Source organism: Paramisgurnus dabryanus, chromosome 1, assembly GCF_030506205.2.
Source record: "Paramisgurnus dabryanus chromosome 1, PD_genome_1.1, whole genome shotgun sequence".
Taxonomy (NCBI): domain Eukaryota; kingdom Metazoa; phylum Chordata; class Actinopteri; order Cypriniformes; family Cobitidae; genus Paramisgurnus; species Paramisgurnus dabryanus.
In genome coordinates this window covers 29,046,984-29,069,623 of record NC_133337.1, presented here as the reverse complement: position 1 = coordinate 29,069,623, position 22,640 = coordinate 29,046,984, and the positions used below count along the sequence as shown (strand labels likewise).

General features: G+C 38.4%; 1 protein-coding gene across 1 annotated transcript; it reads left to right on the top strand.

The window, feature by feature from the left end:
* Positions 1-2,575: 2,575 nt before the first annotated feature.
* Positions 2,576-9,717, top strand: rergla (RERG/RAS-like a). Its single transcript, XM_065289875.1, has 5 exons — positions 2,576-2,877; positions 2,955-3,011; positions 4,336-4,409; positions 7,516-7,664; positions 8,528-9,717. The coding sequence occupies exons 1-5, from the start codon at positions 2,826-2,828 to the stop codon at positions 8,811-8,813; spliced, it is 618 nt and encodes a 205-aa protein (XP_065145947.1). The 5' UTR covers positions 2,576-2,825; the 3' UTR covers positions 8,814-9,717.
* Positions 9,718-22,640: the final 12,923 nt, after the last annotated feature.

Here is a 22,640-nt window from a genome sequence, read left to right as displayed (position 1 = left end):
ACTGTAAACTGAGCGTAAATGTTTATATACGGGACACTAGCCAGTCCAGATATCAGATGGTTGAAAAGCAACCGATCAACTGGAAAATGTTACAGATATTGCATTGGTGAAAGAGCAAAGCCATCTATGGTGTAGATCATTGCTACAGTATTGAAGAAGTTCAGCTCTTGAGAATTCACAGGAAAGTGAAGGGTCGTTTTGCACGCTACCTAAATATACACTATAAAGCAAGTGCTTCTTAGCCTGTATTGAGAGAGGGAAAGAAAACAGATAAGTGTTTATCTTTCATTTTCAGTGAATAATTGCTTTATAAATTGCAACGTATCAGATTTGTTGTTGGTTGGCATCGGTTTGGCCCATAAGATTTGAACATTTCGATCATCCTCTTCCTCTCAGATCATTTCTCAGAGTTCTCTGTGTCTGCCCCGATCAAATCCCAACCAAATTCCTACCAGAAAAGCACAAGATGTAAATGCAATCTCTGTGCGTATTAAATTATCATCATCCTTTTCATTTCATAACAGAATTTGCAGATTTTATTTTGTAGTGGAACAAATATTTCCCAAAAAAGTCATAGATCCGTCAAAGTGATCTTGAAAAAACAATGAGAGTATCCAAAAGCCACTTAAAATTAAATGGTTTTTTTTATCTTTCACTTCCTCAATGTAATTTAAATGTCTGCATGGATTAGTTTGAAAAAGCCTAAATGCTTCTGCAGCTATGATTTGCCTTTTTTTCCTCACAGCCATTTTCAATTAAGAGATTTTTTTGTACTTTCAAGCCCTGCAGCCAAACCAAACGAAAGCCTCAGACGTTTATCTCAATCCTCTAGCTACTCTTTCTGGGAGCTGATGCTGATGAACCGGGTTTGCATTGTTTATATTAACATTATTTCTTAACTTTTAACATCTTTAACCCGTTTTTTTTACGTCTTTACTGTAAAATTAATGTTTGGCATACTGCATTGAATTTAACTGAGGACCCCCAGTGGTTCCGGAACCCCCGGTTGAAGACCCAAGACATAATATATTCATGTTGTTGTGAATGCTGATAACAGTGTTCTTGAAAATAAAATGAAAAACAAAATTTGAGGGAATATTAATGGTCTAACTTGTTTTTTGTGTAATTTTACAACAAAACCAAAGCTCGACAAGACCTAAGCATTACCAGCAAGAAATGGGTCACCCCAATTTAAGATCAGAAATTTTAGACTATCTGGCCTTAACTTCATGTGTCTGTGTCTGTTTTGAAGATGTCTTTGCTTTAAGAGTTTCCAAGCAGAGCCTGGTTCATATGCTGTTAATCATTTTTGCATATTTATATTTAAGAAGAAATGTAAGTCATGTAATCCCCTTTGAATAATGGCTCAGAAAAGAACAAAAGCAACAAATAGAGACTTTGGCAACCCAAACTCCACACCCGCCTCCCAAAAAAAGAAAAGATTGCTTGAGTTGAAAATAAGACAAAAAGCATAATAAGAAAGCAAGGTGGACAAAATTCAGACATGTTTTAGACATAGGCTCATCTTCCAGTATTTAAATTGGTTGCAATCATCACCATGGTGAATATTTTCTTTCTCTTCTGCTTTGTCACACACAAGGGCCATTTCCGCATATATTTTCGTCTGCATTGTGTTCCCACTATGAAGCGGTTGATATAAGTGCCTGTAATCAAAATCAGGTTCTTTATCATCCCTGATTATTTTGCTTGTATAATAGCACTTAATAAGCATCATTTGGTGCACGCACGCAACCAAACAGCCAGCACAGGAACTCCAAAGCAATTAATATGCATATGTTGCAGGAAACAAATCTCTTGAACACAAACAGATTTGCTTGAGATAAGGACGAACTCCTGTATGCAATCATGTCGCAGTTATGCTTTAAACTGCATTCAGCTGGTAAATAATGGTTATGTGACTCATTATGTGGGAGAACCAGATTATATAACTCATTTACATACACTCAATAAATGATGGAGCGAAATAACACCCACAGATGAGCTATTAATGATAACTGCATGCCATTTTTAACATGTTTGGTGAATATGAAATAATACATTGGAGTGCATTAAGCTTGAAATGCATTGTTTCCTCAAATCTGTACTTGCTGTGTCCTTAGACATGTATGCATCTGTTTCAGTAAAATTTCTAGACATCTTACAGTAAGTTATCTGACTATTTTGTGTTCAAGTGTAACCAAATGCAAAGTATTGGTTGTAGAGTACATAATGACGTCACACAATCATATTTTTTGCAGTGTTTATATGCAGTGTTTATATTTAATAAACACCTTGACAGGTAAATGAAATAACCTTTATTAATGCTTTATTATCTGCTTATTTTGTATGCATTTACGATTTAAGTTTGACTTAGCTTCAGTCGTAAACATTGGTATAATATTTTTAAGCATTTTTTTTTACCTCAGATCTCCTAATGGAAGCAAAATATTGGCGTAAAGGTCAAATAAACGGCTAAACTGTCAAAAGCGAGTTTGTCAAACGCAAAAGAGCAGCCGGGATCTGTGACGCTTCCTCTCAGCTGCGCTGGCTGTCGTCACAGTGACGTAACGCCGCAGACGCTCGAGCTGCAGTGACCGCGCTCGCGCTGAGCATTGTGTGGAGGCGACAGGCGAGGCGAATGTAGAACTCTGGTAAACACCTTGTACATCAACAACACCTAAAACGAGTGAGAGAATGCGATGTGACTGTCAATACTCATCTGTTTTTAAGAGAGACTGAAATGTGGAGCGCGCATTAGCCCGAGATAACGTCTTTGAGTTTCACTGTTTTGCGATCGTGACCTGCACGCGTTTCAACCAGTGATCATGAATGACATCAAAGTTGCAGTTCTGGGATCTGAAGGTGTTGGAAAATCAGGTAGGTTTATATTTTTATTACTTTAACGCATCTTTTATTGCAATTTAAGTTACTTTCCAACTCTTTTGGTTTCACAGCACTTGTTGTTCGGTTTCTAACCAGACGATTTATTGGAGAATATGCGTCATCAACAGGTATTTGTGACATTTTAATATATTGTTATATGAATATATTATTATAATTATTATTATTGATGCTTGAGTTGCGTTCACCCTGCTGTTAAAAACAATACAAATATGATCGCTTCCATTACAAATACCATTATGAATCATCAGCTGTTTATCATTAAAACTAGAGATGCAACAATATATCGGCCAACAATATACCGGCCACCAGTTGGTATCGGCAGATTAAAAAAATATTTTCACACTATTGGATGATGGTTTTAAAGCTCTGTAAAAATGCTGCATTTTTTCTAATCAACACACACATATATATAGATAGATAGATAGATAGATATAGATATAGATATAATGAAGTTTTTATATATATTTAAAATGAAGTTAAACCAGTGGTTATCAAACTGGCCATTTTATAAAATATATGAATTTATCATGAATTCTGTGTAATTAAACCTCAGAAAAATAAGGCTAATAACCAATAGCACTACACAGTATATTTTAATAAGTTTAATTTAATTCAAATTTTATGTTTTATGTCGTACATTTTCTTTGGGGGGCCATGTGTACACATGGCGAAAAAGTTTGAGAAACAATGAGTTAAACAATTTTAACTTGTTTTTATAAGTTATGTCAACTTATCGCAGGTAAAAAAATTATTAAATACTTAAAATAGTATTGAAATGACTTGCAAAACCAAGTTGTTTTACCTTTTTACAGTGTTGCCGATAGTCATGGCTGATATATCCTGTCAATCAAATGAGAACTTGAAAAAGCAATGAATTTGAGTTCTGTGTATAGAAAATGCAAAGAAACATCACTAGTTTAATGCTCAATATTAATGGTCATTAAATGAATAAATAACATTCAGAACATTGAATAGTGAATATAACCACCAAACTATCGGTATCGGACGATATCAGTCTGAATAATCGTATCGATGGAAAAAAATTATGACAGTCCATCTCCAACTAAACTTTTTACAAAGTCTCTTTATGTATTGTGTTTTGGGTCTTATTCCAGTAGGATTTAATGGCGCTCCATTGGTTCCCATCAGCCAAATAACATCACACCAACAGATTAACATTAGAGACGCACAGAGACTTTAAACTAACACAATTTCCATTACAACCCATTCAATTTTCTGTAATTTTTGTTTTCAGCAGGGAACGCATCTGATTTTGTATTTCTCTTACCTTTGGGACCACCCAGCAGTCCCTCACAGTAGCTCTGGCATAAATGAGTCAATTGCCAAAGTAATGTGCACACATTGCGGCTACAAATCCCAGCAGTCTACATGCGTGAATCCTTCTGATGCGATCTGTTATTGTCTTTCCAGAGTGCATTTACAGAAAGCGCATGTGTATTGATGGACGACAGCTGAATCTTGAACTTTATGATCCTTGTACTCAGGTAAGAAAAAATAGAAAGGGGACACATAGGTGTAGTATGCCAATGTGTATTCACTAGATTTTGTGTAGCCTAATTTTCCCTTAATAAAGTATGTGAGGCTTATAAAATTGCATGCCAAATGCAATGTGTGTGTGTGTGTGTGTGTACATAGATAGACATCTAGACTTTCAGAAAAAGGTACAAAAGCACTGGGGCAGTACCCTTTAAAAGTTCCTAATATGTACGAATTAGGTACAGATATGAGGTACTAATTTGCACTCTCTAGTTACAAAGGTGTAGAAAGCGCACCATCCCAGACAGCTAATGTACCTTTATTTCTGAAAGTAATGTAATGTGTTGTATGAGCAGAGCAGTCCCTCTCAGACTTTCTCTAGTTCAGACATTTTCCAGAGACCCTGGCATTATCAGAAGCACAGGGGTTGACCTACCAACTGTTTACACTTGGCCAGAAGTCAGCCGGTGTCATTTGTCTTACTGGCATAATGAGTATTGCAGCAGAGTTGCGTGTCTTGCAGCCTTATATAATCATTCCTCAAGCTTCCAGACAAAGCCGGCATTATTTTGTGCACCAATCATCACTGCCATCTATTCCATCAGCCCTGAGGCTATGCTAGCATTTATATGATACTTTAAACGTACACCTTACATAACCACGTCAAAAACCCAGAAGAGAGTTTTTGTGTTGGTGAGATTTAAAGGAACAGTGACTCTTGTTGTTCATATAATGAACATGGATGGGGACCGAGGCTGGCAAGCTCTAAAAGTAGATCATGCACATCATAACAACAGTGCAGTCTTACTGTGCGTTCACACCTAACACGAATGAAGCGAATAAATCACGCTATTCGCACTTAGTTGGACACTTGAAAATTTTAAGGGAACTCGCGTCATTCATGCATGCAATTTGCGTCACTTGCGCGTGCAATTTGCATCATTCAGGCACGTAATTTGCATCATTTGCGCACGTAATTTGCGTCATTCGCGCATGCAATTTGCATCATTTGCGCACGTTAATTGCTTCATTCACGCACGCAATTTGCATCATTTGCGCACGTTATTTGCATCATTCGCGCACGCAATTTGCATCATTTGCGCACGTAATTTGCGTCATTCGCGCACATAATTTGCATCATTTGAGCACGTAATTTGCGTCATTCGCGCATGCAATTTGCATCATTTGCGCACGTTATTTGCGTCATTCGCGCACGTAATTTGCATCATTTGCGCACGTAATTTGCGTCATTCGCGCACGTAATTTGCATCATTTGTGCACGTAATTTGCGTCACTTGCGCACGTTATTTGCGTCATTCGCCACGCAATTTGCATCATTTGCGCACATTATTTGCGTCATTCGCGCACAAAATTAGCATCATTTGCGCACATAATTTGCGTCATTCGCGACGAAATTTGCATCATTTGCGCACGTTATTTGCGTCATTCGCGCACGTAATTTGCATCATTTGCGCACGTAATTTGCGTCATTCGCGCACGTAATTTGCATCATTTGTGCACGTAATTTGCGTCACTTGCGCACGTTATTTGCGTCATTCGCCACGCAATTTGCATCATTTGCGCACATTATTTGCGTCATTCGCGCACAAAATTAGCATCATTTGCGCACATAATTTGCGTCATTCGCGACGAAATTTGCATCATTTGCGCACATTATTTGCGTCATTCGCGCACGTAATTTGCATCATTCGCGCACGTAATTTGCATCATTTGTGCACGTAATTTGCGTCCTTTGCGCTGCGCGTGCAATTTGCATCATTCATGCAGGCAATTTGCATCATTTGCGCACGTTATTTGCGTCATTCGCGCACGTAATTGGCATAATTCGTGCACGTAAATTGCGTCACTTGCGCACGTTATTTGCGTCATTCGCGCACGCAATTTGCGTCATTCGCGCACGCAATTTGCATCATTTGCGCACGTTATTTGCGTCATTCGCGCACATAATTTGCATCATTTGAGCACGTAATTTGCGTCATTCGCGACGAAATTTGCATCATTTGCGCACGTTATTTGCGTCATTCGCGCACGTAATTTGCATCATTTGCGCACGTAATTTGCGTCTTTCGCGCACGTAATTTGCATCATTTGTGCACGTAATTTGTGTCACTTGCGCTGCGCGTGCAATTTGCATCATTCACGCAGGCAATTTGAATCATTGCGCACGTAATTTGCTTCATTCGCTCATGTAATTCTGACGCGAATATGCTCAATTTGCTGCCTTTAGCTTGCTTTTAGTTTCGATATGTGTGTGTGTTTATATATAAGTTTCTATAAAAGTACGAAGATGTGTCGTACAGCTCTGGTTGTCCACACACAGCGACTGTGAATTTGTCCTCCATTGTTGTTTCAGATTTTTGCCTCCACTTGCTACGTCGTAATCACTTCACTACAAGAGTAAGCTCCTGATTGGTTAACACGGCACGAATGTCCACAAAAAGTTCTGTTTCGCGCTGCAGGATGTCTATCGCACTTTTGCATTGACTTAACTTGTAAATCCCTTGCGCTTAACACGTCATTCGTGTTTGGTGTGAACGCACCATTAGAGGATGATTATGTTTACCCAAAGTCCCTTTAGGGAAGTCCTGCCACTAGGTGGCCATGTTTGCAACGCATCTGGGCAGTTATTTCAGTCCTGCAAGACTAAATTCCTGTGTACTTGAATGGGGAAAGACAGATATCTCCAACATTTAAACCTGATATTAACTGTACCATAACTTTTGTTTCTTAAGCTCAAATTGCATAAAAAAACACCTGTATTCAAAGTCATTACATGCACACAGGTTGGCAAGCACCTCACTCTGTACAGAGCTCCGCCCCCAGATAATCATCAGTGGTTATCGATTTTTTTTTTTACTGGAAGGCGGGACTTTTGTAAGCAGAGCGGCCATATTGAACGTTGCATTGTCCTCTATTCATAGCAGTTCCAAATCTTGTTTTATTTTGTACCTTCGATTTAATTATTTAACGAAATCTGTTTGCCATCATGTAATTGGACACCATCTGTGCATCAGTCTCTTATTGTTCTAACAATCCCTTATTTGGTAATCAGTAATGTTTGGTTAAGGGGATGTTCAATCTTTTCCATTTCAGCCATGTGATGGGAAGACGACCCTCAAAGAGCAGATCCACTGGGCCGACGGTTTCGTGGTGGTTTACGACATCAGCGATCGCTCTTCCTTCCTCACGGCCACAGCCATCGTGCACCTCATTCGAGAGATTCGTGTGGGAGTGGCTAAAAGGTACCAATCCGTACATACCATTCACAATAACACCTTCAGGCTATTTCAGTCTGTATTGTGTTTCTGTTATGTGGGCGACCGTCCATATTTGGTTCACATTGAGAAAAATGGTTGAATCAGCTATGTGGGTAGTCTTGATGATGTGGGTTGAGTTGGTGATTCAAGGACTTCTTTCTTGTTTTCTTTCTTTTTTTAATGGAGAAAAACAAGTTTTTAGTTCAGATTTGCGTGTTTGGAAAACCTATCAAAAGTATTTTGTTGTAATTGAAGCACATTTTATGGCAGAAATGAGTGGAATATCGAATGACCTGGTTTTAATTAAGGCAATGTTTATTCGTTTTTTAAATTGATAGGGCTTGCAGGATTCACTTGCTGATCCTTTTTAGAAACTGTTTACTTTGGTCATAGTAAATCAGTTCAAGCATTTCCAAACACGAACTGAAATATCACCCAGTCAAATTAAACATCTCCTAATCTGACCAACAGAAACGCTGTGTTACGTTCATAATATGTGGGCTCTTCTGGTAAAGTTTTCATTTATCCTGTAGCTTAGTGGTAGAGCGTTGCATTGGCAGCACAAAACATCATAGGTTCAATCCCAGGGAACATGCATACTCTTCCTATTTGTCCAATGGTCTTCCAAAGTTAACAATTCAACCGTTTACATATTTAAAAGTTTGAAAAGTTTTTTTGTTTGACTGCAGAGGTTCTTTCATTTGAAATATTTGTATGTTTATTTATTTAATGAACATTTTTTTGGAAGGCATTAAACAATGCTGGCACTGGCAACTTATTTTTTTTAAATGCTGGGGAGGAAAGAGTTAACAGCATCCTAATTGATGTTTTTACCCCTTTGACTTTAGGGATACAGACTCTGCCATTTTCCTGGTGGGCAATAAACAAGACTTGTGTCACATGCGGGAGGTGGATAGGGAGGAAGGCCAGAGGCTGGCGTCCGAGTGCCGCTGCCAGTTTTACGAGCTGTCCGCTGCCGAGCATTACCAGGAGGTGGTGCTCATGTTTTCCAAAATCGTGCGCAATGCCAGTCTGGGTGGCAAAGCGAAGGAGCGCCGGCGCCGCCCTAGCGGTTCCAAGTCCATGGCCAAGCTCATCAACAACGTTTTTGGCAAACGGCGGAAATCGGTTTGAGGACAAACCTGATCTCATGGACAATGGTTACAGGGTAGACACGTGAGATGTGGGGTGGCACGCGAAACACATAAGTAATTTTACACCTCACAACCACAATAAATAAGACAAATATTTCGGAGATTTATTGTGAGTTATATTCAGATCCCTCTCTACACACTTTTGTTATGGTAAGGCAGCGGCACTTTGGTGCTAAATACTTTTCTTAATTTGATTATAAAGATTATTGTATAAATAATGTATTATTGATGTATAATGTATTATAATATATGATAAGCATTACATGAATAATAATGAGTTTAGGATGAAAGACTCGTTTTCATGAGGTTAACCTGTACAGTACAGTTTAGTTTAGTTTTTTTTTGCTTATGTCTTGTCTAGTTATTATCGTTATGTGTATTGGAGGATTTTTGTGTGAAACTGTGTAAACATTTCATGTACAGCTGTTTGTTTCATCACTTTTTGATGTTTCAAAAACAGCAAGCTGTGGACACTGAAGTTAACCCGAGAGGCTTAAAACCAAAGTCAGCTTTGTGTTTGTCATGTAAAAATCATAGATAGACTGTTAGTACCTGTTTGCTTGCTGTTTTACTGTATAATATTTCCTCTTTTGCTTCACGTGCTGTATGATGCAAACAGTGATTTACTATGTAGTGATGATGGGATTTAAAATCTCTGTGAGGTGACTTTGAATTAATGTAGAAGAAAAATTCTGCATTAAAATAATGAAAATTGATGATCAAGCAAAACTGGGCAGAGAAAATCATGTGATCAGTATGTACACTAAAAATGATGGGTGTTAAAGTGCACCTATTTCATTGCTAAAAACAATGTTATTTTGTGTATTTGGTATAATACAATGTGTTTGCGTGGTTTATGGTTAAACAACACATTATTGTTCACATACCGAACATTTTTGTTACTCTCTTCCTGAAACGCATTGCTTTGAAAAGCTCTGTGTCCCTGATTGGTCAGCTTATCTGTACGTTTAGATTGCCTTTAATACTTCTGACGTCAACAGGAAATGTGACGCTCCTTACCATGTTTGAAAGATTTGCTCACAATGTAATGCTAACAGGAGTTACCTTACAGGCTGTGAGTCAGAAGCGGGAGGATTTATGATAATGTCGATCTTGTCTACATCACCAATCCCAGGAAGTAAACTGTTGCCTACAATACATGTGTTTGTTTTAGTCCAAAACAAGAGATATACGTTGGAGACGATAACTCGCTTCATTGTTTAGTTTACATATCGTTAACATGTACTAAAACGTGAATCGGACAATAGGTGCTCTTTCAAAACAACATTTTGTGTCTTGTTAAGAACAACATATTTAATTTGTTATCCTTAACTCAACACATCTCTGTTATTTTTTAACACATCTTGTGTTGTCCCTTTTATTTATTTGAACACAAAATCAACACACAATGTGTTAAAAGGCATAACACAAAACAATGTGTAAAAAATGAACACATCCTTTCTTAAAATGCATTTGGTCAAAAAGGGACAAACCCAGCCGATGGGTCAAATTAACCAAGAAAACCCATATGGCAAAAAATATTTTCTAATATAATTTAAATATATTTAAAAATATACACATTTTTTTGGGAAAATGTATTTTTCACCAATTTTTTGTATATTTTAAATATATATAAAAACAATAATATATATATATATATATATATATATATATATATATATATATATATATATATATATATATATATATATATCTGTCACATTAGAAGAAAAACTTTGTATGCTACAAAACTGTAAACATAACATGTTTGAAAATATTAAAATATACGCAAAAAATATACTTATAATTTTATATTTTATACATACTTTATATATTTTATACAAACTTTTACATTTTGGCCAGGAAACATATATTTTTTGCCATATGAGTTGTATTTGTTGCCCCTGAAATACATTTTGAAATATATGTTAATATATGAAGGTTAAAACTAAATTTATTTTCAAATTAAAAAATATATTTAGCTTTATGCAAAATGTATTTAGCATATATTTTTATATATATATTTTTTTGCCTTATGGGAATGTTCATATTTGGTTTAAAACGACCTACCCAGTCTCATGTAGATGCGTCCTTCCCATTCACTTAAATGGCGCATCTTTTTTGTCGTTTTATTTATTGGTTTCTCAAATTTTTTTCTGTTTTAGGGTTTGATTTGAGGTTTGCTTAAGGAGGTTATTTAATATTAGGTTTCTCCATGTTTTTGTCTATTTTTAAGCCATGGTCGCTCAACAATAGTAAAAAAATAGCAAAAAAATGTACGCAACTCTGTGAGACTGGGTTGAAACAACTCAGCAATTTGCATTGAGACAACAATCCAACATAGGTTATATTACAACCCAACAAGTTGGGTTCATCCCTTTTTGACCCAATACTATTTTTTCAAGTGTATGCAGACACATGAACTATATAATGTTGTCTTGTCCTGTTTGCGAGCGACAAGGCCTGAGGAGAGCCATTGCATTTTTGTTGACCCTTTGAACGTCTGACTGGCGTTGACTGGTGATGGATTTCAGTGCCAGTAAGCTTCGCTGTGTAATGGTTGAGACGCAGGTGGGATTTGGATTTGGCTTCACAAATAGGGGAGAGAAGTGGAGGGCTTGTATGCCATTGATCTCATAAGAGATATGAATATGCTTATATGGGTCTTGTCAACACATATTGGCTTTTAGATAAACACCATCGCTCAAACATCGCCAAGTATATTTGCTGGGAATTTCACTTTTTAAACAGGGTTTGGCAACTCCTCCAAACCTTTGGAACTAGGTACAGTAAATATATAGACATGTTTTTATAGTTCATCATGTATAGGAAAACAACAGTCCTATCAGTCCCACAAATGGGGGCCGTACCCTTTTTTTAAAGGTCCTATATGTACCATTAGGTACAGATATATACCTCTGAGGTACTAATATGCATTCTTTAGGTCTAAAGCTGTACTTTTTAAAAATGCCCCAGTGACAGCTGTGATACATATTTTGATAATTTTTACTAACTTAATAACTTTCTTAATAATTTCTTAATAACTTTTTTAATAACTTCTTCTCAACCTACTTGTTAGAAGTTGATTAGTGAAGTTGTTGTTTGACATGCATCTTGTACCACAAGACTTTAATCCAGGAAAAATTATGATCCAGCAGCTCTGTTTTGAATGTTAAATGAAATAACAAATTAAAATAATCTTGGTTACGATCCTGACTTCCCAATATTTTGTTCCTCGTTTTGTAGTTTTACTTATTACCTAAAAATCAGCTTGAAAACAACATTTTAAAAAGAAATGCCATCATATATCTAATTTTACTTTACTGTCTTAGCTACGAAGGATCAAAATGAGCTCTGCGTGTTAATACTCAGTTTTTACTTTGCTGTAATGTGGAGGTGCGAAGCAAACAAATCTTTCTGACACCTATCTCATACTTATCCTCCCACCTAAGCCCTTACAAAATTGGGCTTGGAGACAGAATGAATAATATTGTTTACCACACCGTGTACTCATATCATGAAGAGGAGGGTGTGTGCATGTGTGTTTACAGGTGCGTGCAAAAAACCTCAAAAGAGAAGAGGTGTTGCTATCCAAAACGTCTGCATGGGAACATGACGCTTCTTCAGGTGTTCCTGGCAAACGCTGAATCTTCAACACCTGACCAAAGCAAAACACAACCTGACCCGGCACGCAAAATTGCCTAAATGCAATGGAACGTGTAGATATTACAGGTGCGAGTGCTGTCGTTTACCTGTGGTTACTCTGACTTGAATCTGACATTCGTCCTTTGAAATGAATATGATTTGGTTTGATCACGCAGGATCTCAAAGGCCATGATAATGAAAACCGCTGCAATTCAGATGAAGGATAGTGGGTAGCCTTGGTAAATCTCACTAATGTAAAGAAAGCCATTGCTTTACTATTTCCACCCACTGTCTTCTCGCCTCACGTGTGTGTGTTTTTGCCAAAATAACACGTTGCATGAGAAGCAGACCTAAGGAAAGTGCCATGCACTCCATAAACCATAGTAGCTGAAAGCTGATTCGTGCACGGGCCAAGGGATTGTTTTGCAGGAACGGACTGGAATTTCTTTGATGAGGCCAGAAAACGAAAGTCGCAACATATGGATCGGATTAAAACGAACTAAAATGATTCATTTTTGTAAAACGACCCTAAATGCTTTGTGTTGTGATATGATGTTATAATTTTAATCTTTGTGCCATGTGTTCAGTCACATCCCATTCGGTCTATTAGCCAGACTGGATGAGGTGTGAACCAGATTTTGGACTTGACATCAAACAGATTGAACTTTATATTGACCCACATGTATTATGCATAAATACACATGGGCCACATTTATGCAGTTTTTAAAGTTGATGTATGTTAAATCCAGTGGGAGGGCTGAAATGTTGAGGATGCATTATTACATTAACACACATGTATGGAATGCATTCATGTGAATTGTTTTGCGTATTCAGATGTCAAGAAAAATACGTAAATGGTGTAGAAGTGTGTAGATACAAATTCTTTTGCACTGAATTTATCGCTTGATGATGCAAACATTCTTCAGCTTTTGGAAAATTCAGTTTAAACCCACTAAACCAGCATAATTCCCATGCTGGTTTGATGCTGGATTTTTCAGCAGGGTGCTCTTTAACTTCTTAACTACTTTAGTTTAAATAAGGTCAGAGGCGTCATGCCCATTCAAACTGAGGGGGCACCTGCCCCCTTGGTTTTTTTGAGCCAATGGATTTTTCATCCAACCTCAAAATCAAATAAGCGTCCATTAATCTGTTATTTGACTTTCAATCTGTTAATATGCACAATATACATTCTGTGCTGCATCCTTGTCACTTTTCGGAGATTTTCGCCGTTTTGATAGTGTTTTGATCATGTTACATTACTTTTATTCTGGCGGCAGCTGGCGCTGCAGTCAGAGGCTCAGAGCGCAGTCGCAGACGTCATCAGTGTCTGGGCGCGCTCACGAGCTCTCTGAAGTTGCTGGCTTGCTGCTGCATTTGGCTATCTGAGGAATTAAAACGTGTTAGAAACGCTCACAAAATTTCCAAACCCCAGTACGGTAATGTGCAGTTAACCTTCTCTGTGTAGAAAATGTATGGTTTTAAATGTGACCGTCTCAACGTTATATTAGCAGAGATTCATCTTCTTGGCACAACGCCAAAGTTCGCCAAAGTTCACGCGGGCGCGGAATCTCACATGCTCACATGAGGTAAAATTTAATGCAAAAATCCGTTCCTCTAATAATTTTATCTAAACATATTTTTTAAAATCATTATTGAACATTAAAATCAATCACGTGGCTATAGCTTATGTCATTTTCGTTGTTTATATACTTTATGGATTTAAAATTACATTAATTTTATATGATAATGTAGTTGTTGTGCAAAATGCATTAATGACACAATTAAACAAGCCATTAAGACTTAAATAAATAAAACATGCCGTTTCAGATGTGAATATGATGCAAATGTGTCATTATTCCGATTGAATAGTATATGATATGAAAGTAGTCATCACTTTTATTTTGGAGGTTTTTGCATGAAAGCAGGGGTTTTCAGATTGTTAGAAATGTAAGTGCCATGGAAAAGACTGAAAGCTCTATAATATTTCGTTTGATGTCTGTGTATGCACAAATTTCTGTGAGCTGTTGACACTGTGCCCCCTTAAAAAAAATTGGTGCATGACGCCCCTGGGTTGTGTGTACTGCTCCTTTTTATGAAGACACGAACGTGTGTCTGAATTCTTTGCTTGATTATTAAAAACCTGTTAACCTGCACGAGGACGACGACTGGTTATTTACATCTTTCTAAATGGATTCAGCTTACTAACAACAATATTTAAACTAACGTGATAGCTGGCTAAATGTGCAGGAAAATTCATGCTTTTGAATATGTAGCAAACAATTCCTTTTCATTGTTATCATGCATTTTTAACATATAGAAACTAAATCAGTGACTTACCAGTTATTGATGATGGTGTCTATGTCGAACGCGAGCTCAGCTTTCTGCTCTGCTTGATTCAAATCATAACAACAGTCGTGATGTTGCCGTTCAACAGCTAGCGGGCCGACTGTCACATCACGGAATCGGGCCATGTACTGTATACTATCCGTCTGAAGGATAAACATTTTTAAATTGCCGCCAAACAGCGTTACAACCGGCATGTGTCAGTTCCGCATCGGGCCACATACAGAATTTCTGACACCATGCACATCTTGGCAGTATCATATCAAACCGTAATTGGTCCAGGCACAATGCAATGTAGTCAGTCCGACTACACAATGCCAGATTCGGCCCGATTACACTGAGACACTACTTTAGTAGACCCGTACTTCAGCTGAGTATGCTAACACTCGGGCCAACAGCTATAAATAGTGTTTACTACTGGTATACTATTTCCTCATCTGGGCCAGTTCTGGTGCATACACTTAAAATCTGTCTGGCTTTCAGCAGACACTGGCGGAAAAAAGCCAGAATCGGCCCAGAACTGACTGCTGTCTGGGCCACTTCTGATGGGTTTCTGTCTGAATCACATTGTCATTTGAGATTATTATTTCCTCAAAGCTGGACACTGTCAGAAAAAGTGATCAAAAATGATCCATAGACAGTTTTGGGGAAAGTTACTTTTAAAAGTAATGCATTACAATATTAAGTTACTCCCAAAAAAGTTACTTAGTTACTTTCCTGGAAAGTAATGCTTACGTTTCTTTTTATTTACTTTTGCATTACTTTTCTTGGCTGAGGCTTAATCTCTTTCAGGCCTTCGAGATCCTTCAACGGTTCCGACTTGTGTTGTTTTGTTGGTTCACCCTTGTTTGAGCGTAAATTTGGGCAAACCTTTGAGGCTGTAGCCTAGATCCAGGGCGGATCTTTTCAAGGTTTTGAGGCTGTAGCCTAAATCCAGAGCAGATCTTTTCGTTTTGAGGTCGTAGCCTAGATCCAGGGACTTTTGGATCTTTTTGCCTTTTTTTTAGGCCGTAGCCTTGATCCAGGGCGGATCTTTTCACAGTTTCTAAGCCGTAGCATTGATCCAGGGCGGATCTTTTCACAGTTTCTAAGCCGTAGCATTGATCCAGGGCGGATCTTTTTTGACAGTTTTTAGGCCGCGTGCCAACATTTCACATTTTGCAGCCGTGGCCGAGTTCCCCAAGAAAGTTTTTGATTTTAGGCCTTAGCCTTGTTCCAGGGCGGATCTTTTCGCTTGCTTGCCAACGCTTCTCTCGTTTTGCGGCCATAGCTGAGATTCTGTCACCAAGGGATATTTTCCTCTTTTTAAGGATCCAGGATGGATCTTTCCGCCTCGGCGGCTTGCGAATATGGGTTTCCCATCTTTCGGGTATGAGGTCTTTATGAGCTTTTGGCTGTTCTACGACCGACATTCGTCCGGGGCGCTCCCTCGCATCAGACGCCCTTTGACCGTTCCAACCGTTCTAGTTCTTTTAATGTTTTTTGTTCATTGCTCACCGACGGCAGCAGACCTTTCCTTGGTATCATCGTTGGTCTGCCGCCTAGGGAAACCTATGGAGGATCGAGGCGGCCTTCCCTATCTACCCGATGGCACCTGTTCACACTATCGTCCCTTGAGAGAAGGGGCCCTGTCCGTGCCTCGTCCAGGAGGAGGCACCCGCGTCGGTACGCGTGATAAGGTTGAACACCCTGGAAGTGCACAAGTCGCCCGATTTCACTTTCAGGCCTTCTGTCGATCACCCTCGGGTCCGCTCACGAAACCTCTTCTCGGGCACGGCGGTGGGGTCGAAGAACCTGGAATACTCGCCTTACAGGACGCCCGGGCGGCCCTGTCCCCCCTTGGGCTGGGGAGGTAGGGTAGGGGACCACGGAGATCCGGGACTTCCAGAACGTCAGGCGGCCATGCCCCGCCTGCGCGTCCGCTTCTGAGTCATCTCTTCGAGCTCGGGAGGTAGGGTCAGGGGACCCTGGAGGTGATTTCGTAGAAATTGCATATTTTATCACAAAAATGTCGAGCTCTGGCCTACTACCTCAGTTTCTGACTCAAACTGTTCCCACACAGGCGTGTACGCATAGAGTGCATAATGTGACTACGTTCAGTTTAATTCAGTACATACATTTTTTTTAATCGAATTAATTAAACTAAAAAGTGAAAAAGTAACTCAAATATCAATGTGTACATTTAAAAAGTAATGCGTTACTTTACTCATTACTTCAGAAAAGTAATATTATTACGTAATGCACATTACTTGTAATGCGTTACCCACAACACTGTCCATAAATGACACTGGGGATTGGTACTCTTTCAAAAAGTACACCTTTGCACCTAAAGAGTTCATATTAGTGCCTCAAAGGTACCAAATGTATACATATCTGTACCTAAATGCAGGCCAGTTTAGGCATAGGCAAACTAGGCGATCGCCTAGGGCGCCACCTGCTGCAGGAGGCACCAAAGAAGACTTAAATAAGTGAAAAATGAGCACTGCAACAAAATAAACTGTAAACTCTGAATGTTATGTGTTTAACACAGAAGGGACAGCAATTTATTTCACCAGCATCAGAAAGAAGGTGGGATTTGCCCAAAGTATTGCAGTTTTTAAGGACCACAGCTTTGTGTACATTTTTCCCTTGTAAAACTTTAATGAATTTAGGATTTAAGTGTTATATAATCGCATGATTTTTACATGACTTGTGTTTTTTTTTATGTAATATTGCATGCAAAATTGTATGATCTTGTTTGGGGGTACCAATAGGGGTTTCGCCTAGGGTGTCAAAATGGCTAGAAACGGCCCTGCCTAAATGGTACATATACGGACCTTTTAAAGGCTACTGCCCCAGTGACAGATAGGGACAATTTTTTGAGTTTACCCACTTGTTTCCGTTTGTCCAAACCATGACAGACAGTATTCCAGAGCCTTTGTTTTTACAGTTCTGTGTATTGACGCCAGTGCCACATAAATAAACTTTCGATAACGCTTTAGATTACAGCCCGGAAAGTACTACGTAAGTACAGCGAATTTACAGCGTATGTTTCTGTTATTATAGTAAACTTATGAAGTACGTACGTGTAATTATAAGGGAACAATTTATAATATTTGGGGAACAAAGGGGTAACAACCAGGAAAAATACAAATAATATATGCAGTAAGTATTTTAGATTACTAAACAAAACTTAAGATTCAGTTAATGTGTTTATGCTATTTATTAGTACGATACAATTTATTTAGAATTTTCAATAAAGGTTACTTACCTTAAGAAAGAAAAAGAGTACAGGAATTTGTTGGGTCAGCAAGCAAAATTAAAAATAGGCAAGGCAACTTTGGTGAAAACAAAGCAAGCAAAACTAGAACTACACTCTTAGAACAAATGTGTTAAAAACTTAACACACAAAGATGTGTAAAAAATTAACACATCCTTTCTAAGAGTGTATTTTCTGTAGTTACTGTTTTGTGTTGTTACAGTCTAAGTCAAAAAAAATGTACCCCCTTGTTTCACGTAGTTACAGAGTAAGTACAGAATCTGCGGGCTGTAAATTAAAGTGGCACTTGTTACCCCCTTGTTTCACGTAGTTACAGAGTAAATACAACATCTGCGGGCTGTAAATTAAAGTGGCACTTGTTACCCCTTTGTTTCAAAAATATTATAAATTGTTCCCTTAAAATGACATGTATGTACTTTATAAGTACACTATAATTACAGAAATGTATGCTGTAAATTCGCTGTACTTACGCAGTACTTTACTGCATATATTATTTGTATTTTTCCTGGTTGTTACCCCTTTATTCCCCAAATATTATAAATTGTTCCCTAATAGTTACACGTACGTACTTCATAAGTAAACTATAATTACAGAAACATACGTTGTAAATTCGCTGTACTTACCCAGTACTTTCCGGGCTGTAATCTAATGCGTTACCAAACTTTCCTTATAAGTTTGTTTTTCTCAACAAATGGAGTAAGTTTTTGTCTATGCTGTTTTTTTTTGGCATGTGACACTGGCGAATCAGAGTTAATTATAATCCAAATATTTTGTTTTGTGATGGTCTGGTTTGTTTTCTGAACATACCATTCCTGTTAAATCAGAGCCAGATTTATTCAGGATTTTCTTTACAGTAATTTTAAAGTGAATGTGAATAACTTCCAGTTACCTTATTTATAATCCCTGAGTTAAAGTAGTTTTACATTGGATCTCCTTTTGACGTTTGCTGTATTACAACAAGCAATAGCCATCATTTCACCATCTATGTTAACTTTAGACCCCACAAATCAGGACTGTGTTTGGACGGCTATTAGACAATGCAAAATTGCTTACTGTGATCAAAGTTTGTCTTTTTCCTTACATAAAACTCAATTTGGAATGCCACCAAATGCCACTCAGGCTTTTAAAGACAGACTTGGCACCTGGCTGCGTTTAAGCTACGGCACTGATGGGAACCGAGCACAGAGATGGCACAGATAGCCGACGGCCATTCAGGCCCATTTGTATGTGAAGCATAAAGGCTGAACCGCACATACAGACAGCAGGTGTTTGTGCTTAGATAAGAAACAGTGACTCTTGCCCCGGCCATGCCATTCCTGCATCATTGTGGTGGGTTTCACCCAGCTCAGGTATGCTGGGAATGTACCAAGAGCAACGGATTACAGACAGGTAGCTACTTTCATTTGTTGATAGAGAAAATGCCACTTTCTTGAGGATTTGAGTCTATAAGGACTTTTCTATAAATAACATTAGTATTTTTATGATGATACAGGCTGGTTTATGCTAACCAGTGCTGGTTTAGTGTTGGTCCACTTGGTTAACCATTGTGAACCAGTATGGTCTCCCTATTAGTCAGTGGTTATTAAATATATGTAGTCCTGTCGTATTGTTGGAGTTTGACTTTATGCGGCACAAGAGCGATTTGAAAGCAGACTCCGTATGATTTATCGAATCTTTTATAGTACTTTGAGATTATGTGCCTGTCGGTACACAAGTCGAAAACACCTTATGTTTCAGTGTCTAGTCGTTTGAAACCAGGCGTGCCACACACTAGACGCTAAAACATTTCAATCGCCCCCTGGTGGCTAGCTGCAGTATAGATCATAAACCCCGCCCTCTCCATGTAAATGAATGCAATGTGAGCCAAACCTAAATATGCAATTGCACTTCAAATAAATGTTTCACAAAGATGGCTTCAGATATTTCAGTTATTTCTTATCACACTTATGTACTTTGAAATGTTTGTTTTTATCAAAAGGTGTGGCAAAAAATCAAACATATTGTTTTCAATGAGTATACACACACCAGCGCCGACAGGTGGCGCTTGTCCGTGGCGCCCAGCTACGACTCAGGAAGTTGTTCAAATCCCTGTCGCGCCACAGAGCGCCACTCACATAGTGTAACATTAAATAACATCATATTTGTCCCAGATCATTAACGATTAACATTGGCTGCTAACGTATAATTTGCATTTTGAAGTAGACACTATCTGACTAAGCTTGTGCTATTTAATGTGCGCTTCCGGTGAACGATACCTCTGAGTTGTCCTTGACGCGACTTGACGCGGCGCTGAGCTGCGTGTCCAGTGTGCGACCCCCTTTAGAGGTCTTCACGGGTCCACTTAAAAAACAGAGGTCTGACCTGAGACCCATGCGGGTTTGGGTCTAAAAGTTTCTTGTGTGCCTCAGACACGGGTCGGGTATGATATTAGCGGCGTTGGGTAATGTAAAATGAATGTGTTTTTGCCAAACGGACCAGAGAAGACCCAAACTATCTTGCGTGTGTGCATCGAGTCCTTTTCCAACCCCTCCTCTGTTTGCCAAGAGCGCTTGCGACATCGTGTGACTGGCGGTAGGTTAATTTTCGTTGAGACAGACCTGTCAATCAATTTTGAATGCTCATTTTAGCGGTTACCTTGATTACCTTGAAGGAAAACAAATGGATTGGTTGCGAGTCCACCGAGGTTTCTTTCTGTCTGACTGGTGCGTACGAGACTGCAGACTGCACACAAGCCAGTGCCGTTTACATTCAGGTCCAGTCGAGTAAAAAAATGCCACTGGGTCGGACTCAGATCTCATTTTCTCTTGGGTCGGGTCTTTCGGGTTGGGTACATTTCTTTGGACCCGAGAAGACCTCCAGTCTGAGTTCAAACTGGAAAATGGGCGGGGCCTTCATACAGCGGCTGCACCTCACGATCACTACTGCGCAGACTTTCACTCCAATTGATGCCATTTTTAGAAGTTTTTGGCTTTATTTTGCTTCAATGGAAGTCTTTGAAGACTCGTATACGGTTAAACAAACAGAGCTTTTAGTTTTTGATACTTTAAGATGGAAAATGATGACTCAGCGTCACAGAGTGGGCAGATTCGTTACTTTTTGGGAACATTTCCATGCTATTTGTCTTATGTATAGTTGCATTTCAACATACAAATAAAATACACTCTTGACTTTTAAAGATTACATTTGTTAGAGAATCATTTGGGTTTTAATCTGGGATCTTTACCTTTTTATAATCTGTAGAAACTTTGCACTATAAAGCAATTGTACAACAGAAAAATTCTGCGGATGTAAAATTGGAACAATACAACCAAAGATGGTTTTAATTTTATGAATGTATGTTAAATTTTTCTTTTGAACCAATTTAAATTTTAATCTTCTGTTTATCTCTTAACCTCACATAATGAATGAATCATGTAGGCTGGGCTATGTAAGAGTAGAATGAGTTTATTGAGCTCTCCTATCCGATTCTGACTGTTCTGCCAAGGTTCCTCTGGGAGACAAAGTTTACTTTCAGGAGACCTTTACAGGAGAGCGACTCTATTCAGGACAGAAAGTGAAGGGGGGCACTTCTCTTACCCATCAGAAAAATCTCTCAGAAAGTCTCATTCCGGGTAAAAATAACCAAGCAGTAATAGCAACTGAGTGTTTTGTCCTGTCGTCATTTAGTGCCACTTTATCTTGCATTAATGATAAAAGGGTATTTATGATCAAATGAAAGTTCTTCGTTCATTTAAGAAAAATGTTAAATATGTCTTATTGCATAACGGACTGTAATGATGGAAATCGTGGCTTCTCATTTGTAAAGCGTAACTTAGAAACAGAAACGAGTGACAGGTTTAGTCCTTATTTTCTCTGATCAATGAGATAAAAGCAGAAGAGGTGATAAGAGGACCACTCATTCAGGAATCATCCCTACCTACACATTAGCCTTTAATATTTTTTTTTATATATAATCACATATGTCTCAGTCTTCATCTACACATTTCAGAGGTAGAATCACCATTGGCGATGTTTTGAACACTTAAGGGCACTTAGAAAGCACATATATATGGTCATCTTCCATTTTGTCAATCCTAAGTGCTCCACTGCCACCGCTGAACAATCACAGGATCTCAGATTCTGACATCTTTCACAAATCATCATCTTTAAGTGGATCAAGTTTAGAAAATCATTTGCACATACATCTGGCAAAAGAAAATATGATTTTGAAATGACAGTAACCTCTTGAGAATTAGGACAGGTCACTGTTACTCCCATGCTGCTATTTATTTTATCCCTGTCCACAGGCCAGGTACTAGGCTTGCTGGACTGGGGGGGCAGTCAGGATTTTTGGGTGGGCAGCCATTTCTCGACTAAAATGATTCATACACTAAAATTATGGATGTTTCAATCCAATATTACTTTGCATGTCTTATAATAAAAAGCAATTTATATTTCATTTTGCACGTTCACATTTTAAAAGTAGATGCAATTAGATTAATGATTTATAATGTTATAATGATTACACTAGTTTGACACATTTAGTCACAGTTAATGAAATCAGGCAAGCAGGTGATATAA